General features: G+C 44.3%; 1 protein-coding gene across 3 annotated transcripts in view; it reads left to right on the plus strand.

The window, feature by feature from the left end:
* CUL1 (cullin 1) overlaps nucleotides 1-19,724 on the plus strand; it is a 103,136-nt gene that overhangs the window by 30,894 nt on the left and 52,518 nt on the right. For all 3 annotated transcript variants that reach the window (XM_045087943.1, XM_045087944.1, XM_045087942.1), the window contains exon 2: nucleotides 6,184-6,484. In XM_045087943.1, the coding sequence (XP_044943878.1) occupies nucleotides 6,345-6,484 (140 nt within the window). In that variant the 5' untranslated portion in view covers nucleotides 6,184-6,344. The remainder of the gene's footprint in view (nucleotides 1-6,183; nucleotides 6,485-19,724) is intronic.

A 19,724-nucleotide genomic window follows, 5' to 3' on the forward strand; every position in this document is an offset into this window, starting at 1 on the left:
ATTTGTCTTTCTCTGACTGGCTTATTTTGCTTAGTGTCATATTCTCTAGCTCCATCCATGTTGTTGCAAATGGCAAGAGTTTTCTTTTTTGTGGCTGCGTAATAGTCTGTTTGTGTATCTATGCCACATCTACTTTATTCATCAGTTGATGGACTCTTAGGCTGCTTCCGTAATTTGGCTATTATAAGTAACGCTGCGGTAAACATAAGAGTGCTTGCATCCCTTTGAATTAGCATTTTTGTATATTTTGGTTAAATACTCAGTAGCTCAGTTACAGGATTACAGGGTAGTTCTATTTTTAACTTTCTGAGGAACATCCGTACTGTTACCAGTTTGCATTCCCAAGAACCGTGCACGAGGATCCTTTTTCACCCCATCCCCACCAACATCTGTTGTTTCTGTGGGGGTTTTTTGTTTGTTTTTTATTTATTTGACAGACAGCACTAGTAGGCAGAGAGGCAGGCAGAAAGAGAAAGGGGGAAGCAGGTTCCCTGCGGAAGCAGAGATCCCCACGCGGGATTTGATCCCAGGACCCCGGGATTACGACCCAAGCCAAAGGCAGCCCCTTAACCCACTAAGCTACCCAGGCACCCCTCTGTATTTTTGATTTGCCATTCTGATAGGTCTGAAATGAAATATTGTAGTTTTGATGTGTATTTCTATGATGACGAATGATGTTGAGTATCTTTTAATATGTCTCTTCATCATCTGGATGTCTTCTTTGGCGAAATGTTTCTTCATGTCTTCTGCCCATTTTTTAGTTGGATTATTGGTGGTGGTGGTGGTGAGTTGTATCAGTTTTTCATCTGTTTTGGATACTAACCCTTTATTGGATGTGCCATTTGCCATTTGCCAATAATCTTCCATTCTGTAGGTTGTCCTTAAGTTTTGTTGATTGTTTTCTTTGCATGTTGAAGCAGCTTTTTATGTTCTGGTAGTTTTTGGTTTGGGTTGGGTTGGGTTTTTTTGCTTTTACTTCCCTTGCCTCAGGAGACCTATCGAGAAAGAATATTGCTACAGCTGATATCAGAGAAATGACTGCATGTACTCCCTTCAAGGGCTTTTATGCTTTCAGGACTCACATTTAGGTCTTTAGTCTACTTTGAGTTTATTTTTGTGTATGGTGTAAGAAAGTGGTCCAGTTTCCTTCTTTTTCAGGTAGCTGTGATGTTTTTCCAACACTATTTGTTGAAGAACAAATTAAACAAATGTTTAATTCTGGGTTTTCCATTCTAGGCCACTGATCTCTCTGTTTTTGTGCCAGTACCATACTGTTTTGATTACTTTGTATAATTTTGTAATATAACTTGAAGTCTGGAATTTTGATACCTCCAGTTTTTTCTTTTTCATGTCGATTTTGGCTGCTTGGGGTCTTTTGTGGCCCCATACAAATTTAAGGATTGTTTGTTCTAGTTCTGTGAAAATTGCATTGGCATTTTGATAGGGATTGCATTAAACTGTAGTTTGCTTAGGTAGTTATAGATATTTTAACAATATTTGTTCTTCCAGTCCATGAGCATAGGATGTCTTTCCATTTGTGTTGTCTTCAGTTTCTTTCATCAGGGTTTTATGGTATGAGAGTTCCGGTCTTTCACCTCTTTGGCTAAGTTTATTCCTAGGCATCTTTATTATTTTTGGTGCAGTTGTAAATGGGCCTATTTCTCGTTCTGCTGCTTCATTATTAGTGTATAGACATGCAGCAGATTTCTTTATATTGGTTCGCTAAATTTACTGTATCCATTTTTCAGTTCTAGTAGTTTTCTCATAGAGCTTTTAGGGTTTTCTACATATAGTTATCTTGCCAATTGCAAATACTGAGAGTTTTACTTCTATCTTGCCAGCTTGGATGCGTTTTATTTCTTGTCTGATGGTGACTTGGACTTCCAAACTATGTTGAATAAAAGTGGTGAGAGTGGACATCCTTGTCTTGTTACTGACCATAGGGGAAAGACTCTCAGTATTTCCCCATTGAAGGATGATGATGCCAGCTGTGGGTTTTCCATAGATGGTCTCTATTATGTTGAAATTTTCTCCATATTACTTTGTTAAGGATTTTTATCATGAGTGGATGTTGTACTTTGTGAAATGCTTTCTCTGTATCTACGGAAATGATAACACAGTTTTTATCTTTTCTCCTTGATATGATGTATCACATTGATTGATTTGTGAATACTGAAATTTGTTGCCCTATTTCTTGGCATCTTACAAATGAAAGAATCTAAAATTCAGACTAGAGTACTGGAGAACACAGTCTTTTGAGACTCCAGAGGTCTGCTTGGGGTCCTGCCCCCTTTGGGCTTTGTAAACTCGGTTAGGTTTGATTGCTTCTCTGAATGAGGTTTTTTAAATCTGTAAAAGGAAGGGCCAGAAGTATGTTTAAGGTTAACCTCTAATCCTGTTGTAATTGGCTCTTAGGAGCAAATATTTTTGGTACATAAATGTGTGGTACATAAGTTTTCTAGTTCACAAGTCTGTCACGTACCAGAAGTTAATGGGTCAGCCTTTCAGGAAGGTGATTTACCCCAAAGCAGCAGTGAGTGCTGTGCCCGATTTGATTTGTTACTAATAGTACACAAGAGGGCGCCCATGATGGTACCTGGCACATGGTAGTTTCCTACCAAATATTTGTTAAATAAAATATTAATGATGACTGAATTTCTAGAACTCTTTTAACATTGTGTTTAAACAGACTTACAATATGTGTACATTTGTAATGACCGGAATAACACACAGCGTTACTAAATGAGAAAGCAAGAAATAAATTTTAGCCTAAAATCTAGTGTTTGAAGGAAAAAGTTTAGAAGAAACAAGATAGAATTTAAAGGAGATTCTGAAGGGGACTTGGGGGCAAGTTCAGATGCTTTATAATAGTGATATTTCCTTATTTTAAAATTCTTTAAAAACATCCAGCTTTTTAATTCCTTGGTTTTATTATTTCATGTATTCCTACAAAACACTGACCTATGTGCCAGGTTCTGAACTGGCTTCTCAGGGTCCTGTGGGAGCCAAGGAGACGGTCTCTGTGCCATGGACCCTTCTCTCTAGAGAAGGGAGAGACCCTGGCAGGGAAGTAACGAGGAATAAGGGTGAAGAAGGGCAAGTCCCGTGCAGGTGCAGGGGAACCTTGTCTGGGACTTCCTGGAAGCCTGGCCTGCCTGGGCGCGGGTGGAGAGCGAGCACAAGCGGCAGCAGGTGCAGGGGCCCCCGGGACTGGGGAGCGGAGTGGGGAGCACAGCCAGGGACGAGGGAGGAGCCTGCCTGCCTGTGCCCGAGGGGACCAAGGGGAGTTTGTAAGAGGCACACGAAGAGCGAACGGCTTGTGCAGCCGTGGCCGGCGGGGCTCCGGGCCAGGCTCCGGGCGGGACTGGCTCCCGGGCTGGGGCTGTCATCCTTGCTCAGGTGCGCGAGGGGCTGTGGCTTTTGTGCCCGCCGTGTTGGTGTGGGGCCATGGTGTGGAAATGATGTCTCCTGTAAACAACCCAGTAAATCTTTGCACGTTTTCCCAAAGAGAAGAGAAGATCTGGGAGTGCCTTGTTCAGGATTTCCCTGCCTCAGACTCCAGCTTGACTCCCTGTTATTCTCGGGGTGACGCCGAATCAGATTTATAGTTTTAGACTCCGCTGCTGTGTGAAGCCTTGAAGGGGTGAGTCAAAGGGAGGGGCGCTCTGGGAGCCCGTGTAGACTGCTCAGCCTGGTGTGTGACGACGACGATGATGTCCTCGTCGGGGTCCCGGGGGAGGGGAAATAGAGGTGGTGAGTGAGTGGATGTGACACGACCCCAGAGGTTAAAATCAGTAGCGGAGAATGTGGAAGAATAGGGGGAGGCATCAGCATTATTCCTGCGTTTCTGACCCATGGTACATGGAGATGCCACGCACAGGGATGGGCAACAGCGGGGAACAGTGGAGCTGGGCACGGTCCCTGATTTCAGCCCTGGACCTGCCGGGTGCGCGGCATCCAGGAGGGGATGTGAACTGGGCACGCGGGCTAGAGCTGGGCCTGGGCTTCTGACAGGCCGTGTGGGCTGGAGACGCACTCAGGGAGTCGCTGGCACGGGGAGGTTTGAAGAAAGAAGGTTGATGTTGGCTCCGTGGTAACCCGTTCACTTGAAGTCACTCTTATGCCCAGTGGACGTAACAGGGTGAGGAAAGGGTAAAAATGGGAGGAATGGAACATTTTTCTCGGTTGCTACTAGAATTAGAAGAAAAAGGAGTAAAAGAGCATCAGGATGGGTATGAGATAGAATTAACTTTGTGAGTCTGGGGAATTTAAGTGATAATTTCCCCTTAGGGGAAAATTAAGTGCAAGGAAGGAGTGCAGGTTTCAGTAGGTAAGAGTGGCAGGTGGCGGCCCGAGCCCAAGCTCACTGTCAGGTGGGGGTGCTGGCCTCATCCCCCCAGGGTAGATAGAAGGAAAGGCAGATCACACTTGTATTTAGGGAACATTTGCAAAGCAGTTGCTGAGTTGTTGGTTTCCTCTTTACTCGAGGGAGTTCCTGTGTTAGCGATCTTTGTATTCTGCACTTAAACATACTTCTCCGAATGGGTCGTGTAAAATACTTGCAGGATCTAGAGTGGGATTGTGGCTTCATAAAATATTAGGTCCCAAAGCTTAGATTATAAATATTAGAGATGATTTAGCTTTCAGTAGTTCCGACTTGATCCGCAGGCATGAGCTACATTCTCCTGAAATGTGCCTTAGCCTGCCAAGAGGTCGGTGGTACCCCGTAGGATGCGGGACGCCCCGAGTTACTTGCTGAGCTCGAACCTGAATCGGCAGGCTCTGACCATCCATCCTTATTGTCCCGGACTCTGTTCACCTCCCAACGTCTGTTTTATGGAGCCATTAAAATAACTCATTGTTCCTTAATTTTACAGTAGGAGTACTTATTTAACAACCTCCACATCTCGCCGTGATAGACACAGTCCGTGAGATGTGACGGTAGTATTGCGTATCGAGGAGTACTGAGTTAACATGATGCTGGATACCTGAGGGCCTTGACCTGTGGACCGAGATCCTGAGGCATTAGAAGTTACATTTTAGGGGCGCCTGGGTGGCTCAGTGGGTTGAAGCCTCTGACTTCGGCTCAGGTCATGATCTCAGGGTCCTGGGATCAAGCCCCTCATCTGGCTCTGCTTAGCAGGGAGCCTGTTTTCCCCTCTCTCTCTTCCTGCTTCTCTGTCTACTTGTGATTTCTCTCTCTCTCTCTCTCTGTCAAATAAATAAAATAAAAAAAAAAAGAAGTTATATTTTGTAGTAGCCTTATACCCTTGTAATAGCCAGTGTTATTTGTTCAGCGTTTACTCTGTGTTAAATATGGCATGTGCGTTGTCTTATTTCAACTCCACAGTAACTGTCTAGGAAAATGATGGGCGCCCCCTTTTGTAGATTGAGAAATTGAAGTTTAGAGAAGTGAGAAGTGAAGTGCCTTACCCAGGACCTCCTACCCGGCAGGTGTGGAGCTGAGCGGCCAACCTCGGTCTCTGAATTTAAGAAACATCTTAAATTTTGATAAGTCTTGCCAGATTCCCTTCTGAAAGGAGAGTGACCATTTCCCTGCACCTCAGCCTCACCAACATCACATTATTGCAAAGTGCAAAACTCTGATTCTGGGAGTTCCCTTTGCCTTTCTAATTATAATGTGGGGCAAGTCCTATAGTTTAAGTTTTGATACCTTCCGAAGGCAAAGAAATGCACCAGTGTTAGTAGTGCATATGCAGACTTCCACCCAGCTTCTCTCTCTCTCTCTCTTTTTTTTTTTTTTAACATACAATGTATTATTTGCTTCAGGGGTGAAAAATCAGCCTTACACAATGCACAACACTCACTATATAGCACATACCCTCCCCAATGTCCATCAGCCCGCCGCCCTATGCCTCCCTCCCCAGCCCCCAGCAACCCTCAGTTTGTTTCCCGAGATTAAGAGTCTCTTGTGGCTTGTCTCCCTCCCTGATCGCACACTTTTCTTGTGAGTTCGTATGATTCCGAACTAAATCCCTAAGTAAGTATATCTGTACATAAAAGCATATGAGTTTGTTTCCGCAGAGGAAGAGCACTATTGTCTAAACGAGCATGGGCCCCACTAATGCCTATGGACTGAATGTCTCTGTCTGTGGCAGGCACCTTACTACCCGCCCCAGGTGTCAAGAAAATACTCATTAATTTGCTTTATTTCTTCTTCAGGTTTGCCTGCAATGAGATTTCATTTTCTACAGTCAAAGGACATCCTTTCTGAGCTGCTGTGAATTGACCTGGAATGATACTGTATATTTTCATCTGATGGAGAATTAGCTGTACCTTGCACAAGGATTGCTACACTGGACAACTTCAGAATATTGCTCACGATGTCCTCAAACAGGAGTCAGAATCCCCATGGACTGAAGCAGATTGGCCTTGACCAGATATGGGACGACCTCAGAGCTGGAATCCAGCAAGTATATACCAGACAGAGTATGGCGAAGTCCAGATACATGGAACTCTACACGTATCCTACTGCCTGAGCTGAAATTAATTTGCTTAGAATTTTGGTTATTTACTAGTATGATCTGCGAATTGTTAGAGGTTTTAGGTCATGTTTTCTCTTTTCAGTTCACCCTGTGTTGTAATCAGAGTTCTTTTTTTTTAGCTTTAAAACTTAATTCACTCTTTTTAAGTTTTGTGACCAGCGGTGAACCCCGCTGAGGGTTAGTCTACAGTGGTGCTGTTCAGTGTGGCCGTCACTCGCTACGTGTGACTGTTTACATTTAAGGTCACTAAAATGAACAGTTCCCAAGTCATGGTCCCTGTATTTCAAGTGCTCGGTGGCAAACAGCCTCTGTCATTGCAGAAAGTTCTGGTTAAAGGACCGTGCTGGTTAAAGCAAGGGAGGATTGGTTCCTGTATCGTCTGTGGCTGAGCGGAGTCGTTGCATCAGAAAAAGCCAGAAATACCTGCTGTCCAGCCCTTTATGGGAGCAGTTGTCTGACCTTCCTCTGAAGGATTACCACATAGAGCAAAACGTTTTACAGTTAGAACCTTGTTTTACAAATATGGCATTCAAGTATTTCGCTCACTTGTTATGTGGTTCGTGGTGTGTGCAGGGGGCTGTCTGAATGCCACAAAGGTCGTGAGGGTGTAAACATCGTAGCTCCTGCTCTCTGTTATGTGCTCGGTGGGCAAGAAATTGAAACTTCAGCTGCCTTCACTAGAGAGCAGATTGCTAGTGATTGCTGGTTCTAGTAGTGTATAAAGTTGCTAGTTCGATGGAGATTTAAGTGTAAACTTCTAGTACGTATCGGTAATTGTCAGACTTGGTTTTGTGATATTCCAGGGTACCCTCCACTTTGTTGATCGTTTAGAATCTTTGCCCCCAAATTAGCATTACTTTAAATAGACATGAAGCTACATGTCTAGTTCAAAATTAACCTAAAGGTTATTAGAGTACACGTTCATGTGTGCACCTACATTTTCATTGTTTAAAAACAACAACTTAATCGAGATAGGCCTCACATACTTACCTTTTTTGCAGGGACGGCACCCCTGGGTGGGCGTGAGAAAATTCACCCCCCTTTAAAGTGATTTTTAGTGTATTCCTAAAACTATGCGTTGACATTATTTAATTGTGGAACATTTCCATCACCTCCAAAAGAAGACACGACCCGTTAGCAATCCCTTTCCATTCTCCCTCCCCTCGGTCCTGGCAGCCACTGATCTACTTTCTGTCTCAATGCATTTGCCTATTCTGGACATTTTAGATACATGGAATCACATAATACATAACCTTTGAGAGTGGCTTTCTTCACTCACCATGGGGTTTTGTCTTTATCCTTGTGGTATCATGTGTCAGCACGTCATTCATTTGTATGGCTAAATCGTCTGGATAGATGCTTTTCAAAAAATTTTATTTATTTATTTATTTATTTATTTATTTGACAGAGAGAGAGAGTGTGTGAGTGTGTGTGTGTGTGTGTGTGTGTATACAAGCAGGGGGAGCACCAGAGGGCAAAGGAGAAGCAGACTCTGCACTGAGCAGGGAGCCTGATGTGGGGCCCGATCCCAGGACCCTGAGACCATGACCTGAGCTAAAGGCAGACGCCTGCCTGACTGAGCCACTCAGGGGCCCTAGATGCTGCGTTGTGTTTATTTGTTCATCAGTGACGGGACATCTGGGTTGCTCCCACCCTTTGGCTGTTGATGAACAGAGCTTATATGAATATCGTAGGTTCTGGATGGACGGATGCTTTCAGTTATCTTCGGTAGGTGGCTCGGAGTGCGATTGCTAGGTCATCGGACACAGAAAACCTTCAAGGATAGAATCTTTGACCAATGAGAGGACTTTACTCCGCTCAAGAGGGTTGTGATTTGCTTAGGTATACAACCTTCATTTTTTAAAAATTTTGTATGTAATGCCGCCCAAAATGGTGATTCCAGTGGTGAGACAGGGCCCTTGGCTGGGTTTCCGGTGTGCAAAACAACCAGGGGAGCCCTGGTGTGGAGACGGCGGGCATTTAATTGCTGATCTGCCTCTGGGGAATTTCTTAATATGTCGTTTTTGGCTAAATCAGAGGGGCCTGTGTCCAGTACAGTGTTAGGCTCTTAGAACACTGAGAACACAGAGACTTTGCCTTCAGCAGTTGCTGAACTCTTACATTCTACAAATCATTACAGTATGTAGGTTTTGCAGTTTTAAATTTTTTTTAGGAACGCTGCTCTTGCATTGAATTTTCTTTTCCTTCTGGTGTTTGAAACAACCGCTTCGTGTGTTTACTAAGAATGGAGTGTCTGGCCTGAGTCTAAAATATTTACTTCGATTCTGTAGCTGTTTATGAATACCCGCTACAGTTTGAATCTCGTGGGTCAGGCACTGTGCTAACAGCCATCTTCACCTTCTTCAAGGGTCCCGTTGCCCCCGAGGGCTGGTGTGGGTAACCCTCTGCTGGTGTCAGAAACCGGTTCTCCAGAGGCTTCTGTGACTTGCCCCTTAGAGCAGCCGCAGCGGGAGGCCTGACTTAGACTGCTCCGCGGCTCAGTAGTCCGACCCTGAGCCTGCCTGGGCCCGCCGACTTCCCTCATGTGTTGTATCTGGAAGGAGTCCTGTTTCCCAAAGTGTTTCCTGTACTTTCCTCATGAGGTTCCACAGAAGAGGGTTTTGGACTTACCGTGTTGACCTGTGGGAGACCGAGCCGCAGTAGAACGTCTGCTTGTGTTTCGTATTACAAATCACAGAGTCCCCTGCCCCACTGCCTGCATTTTCCGTGTCCGTGTCCGTGTCGTACGTTCCCTCCGGAGCCCGTCTCCGCTTCTGTCTCCGCTTCTCCAAGACGGCGCTTGTCTGAAACCCCAGTGCAGGCTCGAGCCCTGCCTCAGTTTGCCTGATGCAGCAGATATTCAAGTTTTCTCTCCGGGTGTTTATTCCATCTCCCGTGTAACCACTCACTGAATTGCCTCTTAAAGTCATGTCCCACGGGCTCGTGCACAGCAACATCTGACACTTGGGACTGTCCGGTTCTGGTTCAGGTGAGCTGGAGGTTTGGGTCCCTAGAAGGAGGAGCAGACTGTGTGCCTCACTGCTCACTCTTCAGGGTCAGACAGGCCTTGTCAGCCGTCCCTGGAGGAGAAGGGTTAGAACCAGGGGAGCGGGAAGAGCCAGGTGAGACAAGGGGGGTCCTTCTCCTTCCTGACTCTGGCTGGTAGCTAACAGCTGGATTTTTACCCTGTGTTTACCCTGCGGAAACATGTGACGTGCCTTCTAGAACGAGTAACCTGCTCCTGAGTGCGAAGCAAATAGTCGTAGAGCCTTATTATACGGTGTAATCATTTTTCTTGACTTTTTACCTCAGAATGACAAAGGAAAGAGAAGGGTATTTTGGGAAAGGAAGAAAGTCCCAGAGCGTCCGCGGGCAGAAGGACCTCATTCCGTCCCCTTCTTTTCCAGCCACTCTCCAGGCCTTCGTTTTCCTTCTAGAGCTTTAGCCTCAAGCCCTTGCCCCTCCCTGTCCGTCCGCCTGTTCGGTGCCTCCTTCTCTTCAGTTCTGTCTGCGAGGTCTTACCTACTGTGCACTTGACCGTTGCACAACATTGGAGTTAGGAGCATGGACCTTCCGTGCAGTCAGAACTGCCTGGAACGTGACTCCCCCAAAAACCTAATAGCCTTCCGTTGACCGGAGGCCTGACTGATGACTTCAACAGTCGATTGACCCGTATGTATGGGTCTGTGTGTTGTTTACTATGCTCACAATACAGTAGGAGAAAGAAATGTCACCAGGAGAATCCTAAGGAAGAGAATGCACTCACAGTACTGCGCAGTATTGATCAAACATCCACGTTTGAGCTGAATCCACCCCCCGTAGTTGAGACCTCTGTTCAAGCAGGGGTCAGTGTCTTTATAATTCAGTGACTTGGGGGGGCAGTAAATATAGGAGTGCATTCTGTGCGGTGGGCCTGTAACAGTCAGGGGGTAAATAATAGGTATTCTTTCTTTTGACCTTGACGTAGGTAATGTAATTTCTTAGTGCAGTGACACCCTTATGCTTGGGGAATGCAGGGTGACGTGCGGGTCCTTGTGTGCAACGACGCGATCGGGTCTGCCCGCCCGGCCGGCTGGTTGAAGTGTCTGTGTTTGCCAGGCCCCACGTCTTCCTGCCTCTCATTTCTAGGTCAAAATCCTTTTTTGTTTTGGTCAATATACACTCAAATCATGATTTTTGCCTTGGATGAAAGAAACCTGTGCGTTGATGTCTTTTTTTTTTTTTCCTTATGCCTGTAAGTTCTCATCAATGTTGAAGTTTCTGGTTTCTTAAACCCTGTAGTGCTGTGGGCTGAAATAGTTTATTCTGTTTTTTTGAAAGACTTCTCTTTCCCCAACCAGTACGCTGGGAATCAGTCCTGTTTTCTGAGTCTCGGCTGCGTCCACGTGCTCAGGATTCATGCTTAATCTCCCTCCCGATGTTCCTTGACACAGTTCACGATCCCCGGAGTTGGGGGCACTTTGTCACCCGGAGTGAATCGGAGCCCCGGGCAGCCTGCAGCACATGCTCTGCGGGGAGGACATGCCCGGACACGCTGGTCCCGCTGGTCCTGCTGCTCCGTCCCTGCCAGCTGTGCCGGTGGTTCCCGGCTGCTGCTGTCGCTCTTCTCAGCGCCACACACTTAGCCGCTTGCCGGCTGTCCCCTGGGAGCTGTGGGCACTTGGCGGGTGTGCCAGGTGGTGGCCTTTCCACTCCCTTGGCCTGCCTGTAGCAAATGTGTCTATTATAGAAACTCAAAATTTCACGGAAAAGCAGATTAAGCCAAAAAAATAGCAGATTCTTTTCATAGTACATCCATGATGATCCGATGGAAATATCTAGTCTAACGAATGTATTTGGACATTTTCCTTTTTTTTTTTTTGGTTTTGTTTTGTTCTGTTTTTAAGATTTTATTGATTGATTTATTTGAGAGAGGGGGGAGCACAAGTGGTGGGGGCGGGGCAGAGGAAGAGGGAGAAGCTGACTCCCCGCTGAGCAGGGACCCCCCCCCCCCACATAGGGCTTGATCCCAAGACCCTGAGATGGTGACCTGAGCCACCCAGGTGCCCTGGACATTTTCATCTTGTACTTTTTTGTTGTTAGTAGTCTTAACGTTGAGGTGTTTTGCTCAAGTTAATAAACATGGTTAACATCAAATAAATGTAAACATAAAGGTATAATTTTTCTAAATGTAAGCTATTGTTCTCATATATATTTATCCATGCTTTGAAAGTAAAGCCATAAAGGACACAACTGATTCATAGAAGAAATGCAAATGAGAAAATATTCCATCTCATAATTGAAGAATTAGAGGTGCCTGGGTGGCTCAGTCAGTGAAGCATCTGCCTTAGGTTCAGGTCATGATCCTGGGGTCCCGGGATGGAGCCCTTTGTTGTGCTCCCTGCTGAGCAGGGAGCCCGCCTCTTCCCCTTCCCCTCCCCCTGCTTATGCTTTCTTTCTCTCTCTCACATAAATAAAATCTTTTTAAAAATTGTTTTTTAATACCAGAACTGGACAGTTTTAAAAAGAAATGATTATAGCCAGTGTTGGCCAAGAGTGGAGGGAGGTGGAGTTCCTGGAGTGAGATGGAGATGTTAGTTTACTGGGGTCCTTCTGGAGGACAGTTCAGAAATACAAAGACCCAAATGTACTTTGGCCCAATGTTTTGTTTTAATCTTTAACTCCATTCTAAGGAAATAGTGATATTCAAATTGTATGTGCAAGGCTGTTAGAAACATTCTAATAATAGGAAACAGTGGAAAACAGCCTCAGTATTCATCACTAAGGATGAAAAGTGGTATTTGAAGGTTACAAGCAGCCAATAAAAATACACTGAGGAGTATTCATTGACATGTCATAATGTCTGTACCAAGGAGAAGCAGGATACAAAGTGGTACATGCCCTGGGCGCCCTCAGCACACGCTCTCTGTTTCTGAGAAACAACAGGGCATCGTATTGGAAGTAGCCTTCCATAGGTACTGGCCTTATAGATGGTACTTTTTCTAAGGATTTATTTATGTATTGAGAGTGCACACAAGGGGCGGGGAGGAAGTGGGAGAGCATTTCAAGCAGACTCCATGTTGAGCAAGAAGCCAACACCAGATCCCATGACCTGAGCCAAAACCAGGAGTTGCGTGCTTAACTGACTGAGCCACCCAGGTGTCCTGATATATATTTTTTATAGATGATAAGTTTCTAAATGCTCTTCTGTGCATTTTAGATTTTCAGTGTAGAATATACATACTAAAATATAGTTTATTTAATTTGTTTTCATGATGAAATTTAAGTCCTAGTTATACTTGCTTGTAAAATTCTACCTTTCACTGCTGACTTTATACTATTAAAATAGTTTTCAGAATTGACAGATTGTATTTATCTTTGAGAGAGCGCCCACAGAATTATACTGCATTTAGTTGCCTCTGGAAGCAATTTTTGTTTTTTATTAGTATAAACCTGATATGGTCAAGTTTTTCCCTTCTAAATTTGAAGATTTATTGATTATTTTGAGAGAGCGAGCACGCACACAAGCAGGGGGAGAGGAGACACTCTTCAAGCAGACTCCCTGCTGAGCGTGGACCGGACTCAGAATGAGCCAGAATCAGGGGTCTGACACTCAACCGACGGAGCCACTCGGGCGCCTGTCCTTCTACGTTTGACTCATAGCACACCTACTTAGAACACTTTGAGCATTTTCCAACCTATTTATGTTAATTGCAATCACTTGCAGGCAGATATTGCTTTTGAAATATGCTGTGGGTGTGGATCTGTTTTACATGGGCCACCCTTTTCAGAGCCCTACCCAACAGTAGCCTCCTGAGAACCCGGTTCTCTCAGGACTTACAGACCAGCAGGACCAAGTGGCAGGTGGTCTTGGGGCCCTGGCGTATGGTACATGTGTTGACGTGTGAAGATAGACAGTATTTTTAAGGCAACTTTCAGCGTAGTCTTTCCAAATGATTTTAATACAAGTTAACTACTTAAAATTACACTGTAAGTTCCGGTTTGTAAGAAGCGTTGGTGGAAAATAGTTCTGTTTAGTTTGCTTCTCAAATTGAGTTGATTTTTCTTTTAGAAGATGAAAATGGTTTGAGTTTGGTGGTAACTGAACGTCGTGGAGAGATTCCCCAGATGTGTGTAAGTGAAAGGCAGGGTGCTGGGGGTGAAAGGCACTGGAGCCCCTCCCAGTTGCCCCAGATGCTGACAGTCCAACTGCTGGATGTGTGCAGGCCCCTCCTGCAGCGGGAGACGAGCCATCCTGACAGTCCCGGCGGCAGGGAAGGGCTCTGGAAACTTCAGGAAAGCGTGCACATGCGGGGCTTTGCAAAGTCAGATCCCACCGCGTCGGGTGTGACCCCTTTCAGCGACTTGTCCCTACCCGTCATGCAGAAGGATGCTTTGGCGGGTGGTTGGGGAGGTCTGGGGGACGGAAGAGTTGTACGGCCTGTGTTGAGGGCAGAACCAGGCTTGGCTCTTTAACACAAAGTGCCACACCACCTGCCGCTGCCGAGGGGCCCCGTGTCTGCTCGGGTCCTCGTCTACTTTCCGCCTGTGGCTGTGTTGCCAGAGAAACTCCAGAGAACTTTTTGAGAAGACTCTCAAACGCCTTAAAAGTCAAATACGTGGGTTTGTTGGACTCTGGCTTCCTTAGTATAAAACAACTAACCCATTGACTCCTGAATGGAGCTTCTGTTTTGCTGTCTTTTAGATTTTTAGTTTATTTTTACCTCTTGATGGTTTCCTCTTAATTCCTATATTTAATTTATCCTCATAGTCTATTTTAGTTGGTTTTGGTTTAAAAATAATTTTAGATGTGACCCATTTTCTTCCAAATGTTAGTCATATTTATTTTGTTTTTCTACTCTTCATCTAAAGTCAGTGCTACATTAACACGGAGTTGTGCATGTGTTGGAACGGCGGGTGGCAGGTGTGGTCTCTGGGAGCAGAGTGACACGAGGAGCCCCATTTCATGCTGCGAGGAAGCATCTGGAAGCCTGAGGGCTGTGGATTCCCCACGGCAGAAAAAAACCCACAGCCGGTCATTGAGGAGTGCATCCATTTCGGAGTCCTTCTTTCGACATGGATTAGTCTCCCTTCCAGATGCTGCACTCGAAATACTCTGATAATGTCTGTCCTCACGTCGGACTCAAGGGTGACTCAAGGAAGGACTAGTTCCCCTGGTTAGAGGACTTTTCTCCAATAGCTTCTGAGACACATGAAGAATCTGCTTTTTCCTTTTCTGATAACATTTCCTCACATACTACGGTTGACTCAAAGCTAAGATAAAAAATCGCAGACTGAAGATGGTGGTGTCAGAGCTACATACAGTCTGTCCCGGTGGCTGGGCCATGGTTCTTGTCTTTCTGCTGACTCAGCCTTGATGCAAAGCTCTGTCCGTGCCATTGTTTTGGTAAGAGGTGGTTTGCTGCTCCCTCGGAAGTATACACCTAGGGGCGCCCGGATGGCTCAGTCAGTTAAGCATCCAACTCTTGGCTTCGGCTCAGGTCATGATCACGGGGTCATGAGATGGAGCCCCCGCGTCAGGCTCTACTCAGCAGGGAGTCTGCCGGGGGATTGTCTCTCCCTCTCCCTCATCCCTCCCTTCCCTTCCCTCGCTTTAAAAAAAAAAAAAAGTACACCTCTTACTACTGTCTTCCATATCAGCTTTGTTTTCGGTTTCCTCTTTACGAAAACAGCAAGCAGGGGCTCCCTGGGCCAGCAGTTTTCATGAGGAATAGCCTGGCTTTAGACTGAACTCTTCCGTAATTGGACACCGCCACTTGCTGTGGGGATCACGTCTACCTGTAGGAAAAAGTACATGAACCCAAGAGAAAGTCTGTTGGGGGGCTTTTTAAAATGGAATTTTTGTTTTTCAGATCAGTAGTCCTTTTTGTAAAATTTAGAAGTCCAAAGAAGCACATGGTGAAAAGTACATCTCCTTTCCTTCCACCTTCGATTAGAGTCTGGGCACACCAGTGGTCCCTGTAGCTGCTTTCTTGGGCACATCTCTCTGTGTGTTACCTGCACACAGTCACGTGTGTAGTATATGTGCTGCCGAAGCGAGCACTCACGTGTGTACACACACATACAAACACACAGAAAATGGATGTTTATATTAACTTAAAAATCACCTTTAACACAAACACATCCTCAAGTATAAGTAAACATGCATCTGTAGGTTTTTGGTTTTTGTTTTTGTTTTTTTTTTAAATGCAAATGGTTTCCTGATAATTGATCCATCCCTGTGAGAGAACAGAGATGGTCTCCTGACTCCATCCCATTTCGAGCTTCTAGCTAACCACTCGTAGCTGTTCTTGTGTCATCCAGAGACAAGCATCTTTGTTAGAGACCATGGAAAAATGTATTGTTCTTTTCCTCAGCTGCTCTGATATTTGTACATCAGTCAGAATGAGGAGTCAGGCAAGCAGTTGGTTGTGTTACCTGAATGCTGTTAGAAATGCTGAAGGTAGTACAAAAGCAAAATTGCTTTTGGCAGATAGCCCTCCAGATAGGTAATATATTTTTTTTTCTGTAATTCATATGCAGGTTGCTTTGTTGAGGTAAATTTTAGGATTCTGGCTTAGATATTACAATTTTGTATCCTATTTTATTTTCCTGTTCTGTAGATATTCTAGCTTTTTTTTTTTTTTTTTTAATTTTTCTGTTAGGTTTCAGGAATTCTTATAATCAATTTCAGATGCCCAGTGAAGTGGAAGATGATGTGTTGGTGCACATGGGGTGTGAGTGATGGGATATTTTGATGGTCTCATTTTGTTAATTACAAAGTCTATGATGAGTTGTACAGACAGGTAATATTGCATGGGAGATAGGAGGGAGAGAGATTTCGACTCTGGCAAGGTTGGAGAGTTCTATGAACCAGTACAATTTAAGTGGACTTCAGAGGATGACCATAGATACAGAGAAAAGAAGGGACAAAGTTCTTGCCAATATTGGTTGGAGGGAGAAAGATGAATGAGAAAGCGGGAAGTAGCACTTGTAGAGGACATGGCATTGGCTTGCTTGAATTGTAGTATAAAAATAACTAGATGGGGTGCCTGGGTGGCTCAGTGAGTTGAGCAACTGCCTGTGGCTCAGGTCATGATCCTGGAGTCTGGGGATTGAACCCCGCACCAGGCTCCCTGCTCGGCAGGGAGTCTGCTTCTCCATCCCCCACTCGCCCTACTTGCGTTCCGTCTCTCGCTGTGTCTCTCTCTGTCAAGTGAATAAAATCTTAAAAAAAAAAAAAATCTAGATGAATCGGTTATTTAACTGGCTTAGATAAAAGGATGATGCCACATTTTAGTGAGCCTTGAAAACCATGTGAGTTTGTAGTTTATTTTGTTATTCAAAGTGGAGGTTCATACAGATTGGGTAGATGATTTGAGAATCAGTGACATGATATTAACAAATTTTAGGAGGCTTGATCTGGAAACCATGTGGGATTAAAACAAGAAATCACAGGCAGCAAGAGACCAGCTGGGTCTTAATAGCAGTAATCCATGTGGGATATTGCATAAGTTCTGAACTGTGGTAGCAATAGAAATAGGAAACAAAAGGAGCCAATTTCTGGGCTTCTGCTTACAGACGAAAATTACGTTTTGCCTTTCCCATTCATGACCTCACTAAAACAATAGTTAAAGGATTTTAAGATCAATGAAGATGAAGGATGGAAGAGAATAAACACCGTAGGTGAGAACTGAACAGATTTTTTTTTTTGAGAGGGAAATAAAGGAAAGAGGACTTAAGGTGATGATCCTGGGTGTTGTGTATAAGTTAAGTACTAAATTCTACACTTGAAACTATTACACTGTATGTTAACTAACTGGAATTTAAATAAAAACATGAAAAAGGAAAAAAAAATTTTGGAAGTTGAAAGGCAGATGGAGGCAGCCTACGGATTCTGAGGATCTAGGAAGCCTTGGTTTAGAGGGCATGCAGAGGCAGCCATGGCAGGAAAGCCACTGTTGCTGCAGGACTGGAAGGGCTCAGGATCTGAAGCCTCTGGTGTGGCAGGAGGTCGTGTGAGACGGGCCAGTGCTTGGGCGATGACGGAGAGATCCCAAATCTGTAAAATTAAAAGCACATCATCTCCCTCTACTCCCAAGGACAGACCACGTATTTAGAATACATGGAGTGGGACCATCTCAGAAGAAGACAGGAAGGAGCCTTAGAGGTTGGCCTAAGTAGGAACTAGCAACGCTGGCTACGACAGGAAGCATCTAGAGTGATGAGGCTCCAGTTCCATATCAAAATCCTAGTGGCAAAGCTGGAGACCAGGCAGCTCTCTGGAAGAATGAATGGCCCTGAAAAGCAGACCCATTTATTGGCCTGCGAGGAGGCAGCCGTGAAGTGGCCGGCTCTCACGCAGGCCGGTGCCGTTTCCAGTTGGGGTTTCCACATCTATCGGGATGAGTACAAAGGAGGAGTCGTTCTGTGAAAGAACAGGATCAACAAACGTGGAACAAAAGGGAACAGGAATAAGAAGAAAATGTTTAGAAGTCAGCCTTGTCAGATCGAAGAGGCTGCTGCTTACAGTAGTAAATTAAGAACAAGATGCCATGAAGAAAGAACCCAGAGTTCAGATGAGAACTCAGATTTTAAAAAGAAAAGTAATAGAGCTAAAAGAAGAGCAGAAATTAAAATAAAAGGACACGGAGCTTTGGAGACTGAGAACTACACAGGAGGCCTAATGTCTGACTGTTAGAAATTCTGGAGAAAAACAGGTGATATTTTTTTAAAAATTTGTAATATCTTTCTATAAAGAGAATATAAAATCATTTCTCAGAACTGACTGTGCTAAATCTCTAATGCCCAAGATAATGAGAAGAGCAGTACCGGGAACGAATTTAGGAAATCTCTATATACAGAGAATTAAGAGATAACCATGCCTGTGGACTGAATTTAAGGGAGCAGAATCAAGTTCCAGTAGAATTGTCCAGTTGCTCTAGAGCACCGCCCGTCTGTGTTGGAGCTGGAAGACCAGGGACCCATCGTGAATGTTGCCAGAATTAAGACCATGGGTACCGGGAATGAAGAAATCCAGCTTTAAATTACCCGGAGGTGCATATGGGACATACCCAAACCCCCAGGCCACCCGTCGCAGAAGCGCCGTTACAGAAGAGCCCCATATTCCAGCGTCCTCTTCCTTTGTAGGCCATCGTTGAGTTGGAGGGGTTCTTTCTGTATTCAAGGGACCAGTGTCTTGTCACATAGGTTTTGCTAATGGTTCTCCCAGTCCAAGGCTTGCTATTCCTTTTCTAAATGGTGTGTCTTTTGTTTCTTTATTTTAAGGAAACCTAATTTAATTTTTTTTTTTTTTTTGGGACACTTACTGCTTTCTGCGACCTATAAGAAGCCTTCCCCTAGGTCACAAAGATAATGGGTTTTCCTCATAAAGCCTCATGGTTTGGGCTTTTATATTTAGGTCTGTAATCCATCCTGAGTTAACTTTTGTATATTGTGTGAGATAGGCTTAAGGTTAATTTTTCTACCCCAAGGAGATCCATTTTTATTTCAGCCTCATTTGTTGAAAAGACTTGTTTCTAGTAGATTGCTTTAAGGCCTTTGTTAAAGTGTTAGTGTAAGTGTGGTTCTGTTTCTAAACTTGTGTTTCATTGATCTATATATATATATCCATCTTAAAGGAATGCTATCTTACTACTTAGTTTGTGTTTTGTGAAATATTTTTGCATCTGTGTTCATGTGGCATATTGCTATCTTCATTTTTTTTTCTTGATTACTGTTGCATCATGAAAATTCTTAGAAGTCGGGTAGTATAAGTCTTTCAACTTTGTCTCCCCCTGCATCAATTATTGTAGGTCCTTTGCATTTCTCTATAAATCTTATATTTAGTTTGTTGGCTTCTTCTGGAAACTGCCCGGGTTAAGATTAGGATTGGATTGAATTTTTTAATAATGATTTTATTGAGCTAATAACTCACGTGCCTTACAATTCATCCATTTAAGTGGTTTTTCAGGGGTTTTTAATATATTCGAGTGTGCTTAACTGTCACTACAGAAAGTTTTAGAACCATTTTCATTACCTCACAGACCCTATACCCTTTAGCTACCGTCCCCTCACTCTCTCCACCCCTAGTTTTCTGTCTCTAAATCTGTCGTAATAGATTTGTCTATTCTGAACATTTTGGATAAATGCAATCATATAATACTTGGTTTTATGGGCAGAATTGTATATCCTCCAAATTCACGTGTTAAAGCTCTAACCTCAGTTTTATGATATTTG

This window comes from Mustela putorius, unplaced genomic scaffold (assembly GCF_011764305.1).
Source record: "Mustela putorius furo isolate JIRA1106 unplaced genomic scaffold, ASM1176430v1.1 tig00001680_pilon_pilon_pilon, whole genome shotgun sequence".
NCBI classification, from domain to species: Eukaryota; Metazoa; Chordata; class Mammalia; order Carnivora; family Mustelidae; genus Mustela; species Mustela putorius.